General features: G+C 48.3%; 1 protein-coding gene across 1 annotated transcript; it reads left to right on the plus strand.

Moving 5' to 3' along the window:
- Nucleotides 1–353: 353 nt before the first annotated feature.
- Nucleotides 354–3702, plus strand: LOC116259325 (endoglucanase 8-like). The gene is made up of 7 exons (XM_031637077.2): nucleotides 354–618; nucleotides 717–1124; nucleotides 1259–1351; nucleotides 1645–1806; nucleotides 2313–2424; nucleotides 2548–2711; nucleotides 3194–3702. The coding sequence occupies exons 1-7, from the start codon at nucleotides 418–420 to the stop codon at nucleotides 3542–3544; spliced, it is 1491 nt and encodes a 496-aa protein (XP_031492937.1). The 5' UTR covers nucleotides 354–417; the 3' UTR covers nucleotides 3545–3702.
- Nucleotides 3703–4622: the final 920 nt, after the last annotated feature.

Here is a 4622-nt window from a genome sequence, read left to right on the forward strand (position 1 = left end):
CGTGCCGGGCTCCGAGGGCAGTCTTAATGATTAAAATGGAGACCGAGGGGAACACCCCACTTCTCCGGCCGGCGACTGTTCCCTTCCCTTCGGGTCAAAACACGGTACGGGCCATCGGCCATCGCAAAGCAGGGAGGAGAAAGCTGATTGTTTGGAGCGCAACGGGCCTCCGCCGCTCACGTGAACGCTTCCTGTCACCTCTGTGGGTCCCTCCTCCGACGTCGTCAACGAGAAGGTCGACAGTCTTTTAGCCACGCTGTTTGCCGACGTGGCGTCTTTCCATTCGTGGGTTGCACTGGAATCCGATGACTGCATTTCGCTCTGTTGTCCCGTTATAAAAGCACGGATCTCCCACGCGAGGCTCCATGCTCTGCAACTCTGCCGTTCTTACCGCCGTCCCTTGCTTCTCCGGCGACCATGGCGGCCTTTCATCTTACCACTGCCCTGTTCCTCCTCCTCCTCCTCTTTCCCCACTCTTCTCTCGCTGACCACGACTACGGCGACGCCCTCCGCAAGTGCATTCTCTTCTTCGAGGGTCAACGCTCCGGCAAGCTCCCGCCCTCCCAGCGTCTCAGCTGGCGCCGTGACTCCGCACTCAGAGATGGCTCTCTCGCCGGTGTAAGCCGGAAATGGCACTCCCTTATTATCTTTCTCTGTAGCTTTTGCGCAATGTGACTGACACTATTCACGTTTTTTTTTATTCTGTTTGGATGCAGGTAGACTTGAGTGGCGGCTACTACGACGCGGGGGACAACGTGAAATTCGGTTTCCCGATGGCTTTCACCGGGACGCTTCTCTCCTGGGGCATCATCGACTTCGGGCGCAACATGGGCTCGGAGCTCGAGCACGCCCTCTCGGCCGTCCGGTGGGCGACGGATTACCTCCTGAAGGCGACGGCGGTGCCGGGGACGGTGTACGTGCAGGTCGGCGACGCGGTGGCGGACCACAACTGCTGGGAGAGGCCGGAAGACATGGACACGCCCCGTACGGTCTACAAGGTCGACAAAGAGCACCCGGGCTCGGACGTCGCCGGCGAGACGGCAGCGGCCCTCGCTGCCGCCTCCATCGTTTTCCGGTCCCGCGACCCTTCGTATTCTCGGACTCTGCTTCAGAGAGCCGTTAGCGTGAGTTTTCCCCGTCGCGGCTACGCTGTCCCTCGTTTTCTCGTCTTCTTCCTTTCTTTGCTCCACCAACCGTTAGGCGTCCTCGTCGTGTCTCTTGACTGTTTCGGTTCGGGATCTGCGATCCCGTTTGGCAGGTTTTCGAGTTTGCGGATAAATACCGCGGGGCATACAGCAACAGCCTGCATGACGTCGTCTGCCCGTTTTACTGTAGCTTTGACGGCTACCAGGTAAGTTGGTCGGCCGGAAATCTGACCGTTGTAAAGCGCTCAGGTTTAGCGCTACTGTTTGCAGATAAAAATAAAATAGCACCCAAATCTGTCTCTCTCTCTCTCTACTAGTCTTTGTTGCCGTTAACTTTGTACACTTTTCAGTTTTTCGTGCTCTCTCTCTCTCTAGCTTTTACTATTGCTTACAAGCAGATCAAATCGGCCTCTCTCTCTCTAGCTTTCTCTCTCTTGGTGTTCTCTCTCTACGTGTTTTGGTGTCCATTACTTAGTTTGGGGAGGGGTGGTGAAACCAGGACGAGCTGCTGTGGGCGGCGGCGTGGCTGCACAAGGCGTCGGAGGACCGAACCTACCGGGAATACATCAAGACGAACGAGAGGGTGCTGGGTGCGGACGAGACCATTAACGAGTTCGGTTGGGACAACAAGCACGCCGGCATCAACGTCCTCATCTCCAAGGTACCTTTTTTTCACGTAATAAGGACGGAGAAGGGAAAGAAAGGAGAGGTACTGGGGATTGCGTCGTTTAGTACTCGGTTCAATTTTCTGTTGTGGGCATTTATTTGCTCCTTCTCACGACAAAAAGTATGGTGACCTAGAGATTCGAGCTTTGAGCCCCGAAAGGGCTCCGGAAAACGACTTTCGAAAGCCACCCACTTGCTAAAAGCGGACCTAGGGACCCGCGCCCGGCGAACCCATGTGGGCTCGACCGACCCTTTTTGACCATCTTTGGCATGGCTCGCATGGCCGAGCCCATATCCCTACATAAAGCTAGCTGCTATCCCCATGGGCGTGGTGGGCATTATGCCGTCGATCTCTCTCTCTCTCTCTCTCTCTCTTCTTCTTTTTTTTTAGTTGAAGGCTCAAACATTCCTCCTCCAAGCAGGCGTTCCAGTACAGTTCATGCCAGTTGTTTGGTTGTTTTATTTCGTGTCTTCTTATAATAATAAACTAATTTGGTGCAGGAGGTGTTGATGGGCAATGCGCATTACCTGGAGTCTTTCAAGCTAAATGCAGACAACTTCATCTGTTCCCTGCTGCCGGGGACATCCCATCCTCACATCGAGTACTCTCCAGGTTTATATAATCATTTATCTTAAGTTTCTGAGTTGTTTATAAAGATAATAACACACTTTGAATGAAAACTTCGGCCTGAAGTGATCGCCGGAAAACTGACCTGGATTGTCAAATGATTTTCAGGCGGGTTGATATTCAAGGTCGGGGGGAGCAACATGCAGCACGTAACCTCGCTCTCCTTCTTGCTGCTGACTTATTCCAACTACTTGAGCCACTCCAATCACGTGGTGCCATGTGGCAAGGTTTCGGCCACGCCAGCCCACCTCAAGCAAATAGCAAAGCAACAGGTCAGTAAAAAGTTGAAACCAAAAGTTACTGAGAGTCGTCCCCTTTTTTTTTGACGCTGGAAATGATTTTGGTCCTCAGGGTAATTTCGTCATTTCAGAAGTGAGAAGGCCCGGGGCTTACACTGTATAGGCGTCAGGAGGAATTTTTGGGGGCTTGCGATTCTAGGAATTCGACATGACGATTATGCCCCTGAGTTTAGTGCCTTTGTCTTCAGAGTCCTTTCGGCTTGTTTTGTCCCAGAACAACTTCTCGAGTTCGACCAACACTTGACTTGGGAACCGGATCCAGTACCCAATCAAATCCAAAACTTTTTTATTCGCTTTCGGACCTTCAATTAGATCCAAAATCTCCAGTCGCATCTGGATTTTCTTTTTCTTAGATTATTAGGAGTTTAAAGGATTATTTGGTGCGTTTGATTTCATGGTGAGGATATGGATTCGGATCCAAATACTTACTGGATCTTTTTCTGATGGATCCGCAGGTGGATTACATACTAGGAGATAATCCCATGAAGATGTCATACATGGTGGGATACGGCGAGCACTATCCCCAGCGGATTCACCATAGGGGCAGCTCTCTACCTTCCGTCTCGGCTCACCCGGCACGTATCGGCTGCAAGGCCGGTTCCCGCTACTTCTTCAGCCCTCGGCCGAACCCGAACCTGTTGGTGGGCGCGGTCGTGGGCGGCCCCAACACCACGGACCTCTTCCCAGACTCGAGGCCCTTCTTCCAGGAGAGCGAGCCCACGACCTACATCAATGCGCCGCTGGTGGGCCTACTCGCTCATTTCTGGGCTCATCCTGACCCAAAGGAATTTGGTGAGCTTGGTTGAGAAATGCGACGCATTTTAATATGTTCATACTCGAGAAAGATATGATTCTTGTAACTAATTGGAATTGGTGCCTTTGGTCGTTACTAGTGCCTTTGTTGTTATCATCAATTGTATTATTTATAGTTTATTTGAAATCAATTATATGAGAGTTTGGACGAGTCTGGATATATAGATGATAGACATTGACATGGGAAAAGGACACAACATGTATCAATGTCACAATCCTTTTCTGGGTCCTTTCGTGTACCAGTTCATATTGCCGATTCGACATGTATCGCTGATTCTCTCGTTTCCTGAATTGATTCAACTCCTGTGCCGATAGTTCTTGCGAAAATGTTCGGCTAGCAAATTTATTGGCATACTAAAATTTTTTTTTCATTTCTTGCTTCACATCAACTAATAAAAACTAATGAAATTCAAAGAAAATAATGTAATTGTTAGCTGCCATAAATTCATGGAAAACTAGTAAAATTATTTTGCTTGCTCCTACAAATCCACCAAAGAAATGAAAAAAAAATTATTATTATTTGATGCCATTTTTTTAAGCTATAGCAGATATTCATAGAACAGTTCTCTTTCGTTATATTTTTGTACATAATCCTTGCTAGATTCATCAAAGATTGCATTGACAATAACATTCAAATTTGTGCCTCAGCTTGCTGTTGAAAGGAAACTAAAAGCCAATCTTGCCATACACTTTTACCCCGAAAAAAAAGACATTTTTGCTACTGTTTCATAGCGGTTGACGAAATCAACCAAACTTCTTCATTGTGGGCCTCGTTAGGAAATGAAAAAATAAAAGTTGAAAGAAGAAGGATGTGTAATGAATATATATATAACAAAGATGAACTATGTTGCAGTTATGTTTAGTCCTTTCATGAAAATTGAGTTTGCAACTATGTATATAGATAGCTCCCTGGTCATCATAAAACAATTCCATGGGCTGATTGTGACGGATTCCCAGATCCACAAGTAAATCCTTTATCCATGTTCATCTTTTGCTCAGGATTTGGATATGGTAGCATCATCTATCTCCAATAATGATGCGAAAACCTGACATGGATCTTCTTGTCATAGG

The sequence above is a fragment of the Nymphaea colorata genome, chromosome 8 (assembly GCF_008831285.2).
Source record: "Nymphaea colorata isolate Beijing-Zhang1983 chromosome 8, ASM883128v2, whole genome shotgun sequence".
Lineage (NCBI taxonomy): Eukaryota > Viridiplantae > Streptophyta > Magnoliopsida > Nymphaeales > Nymphaeaceae > Nymphaea > Nymphaea colorata.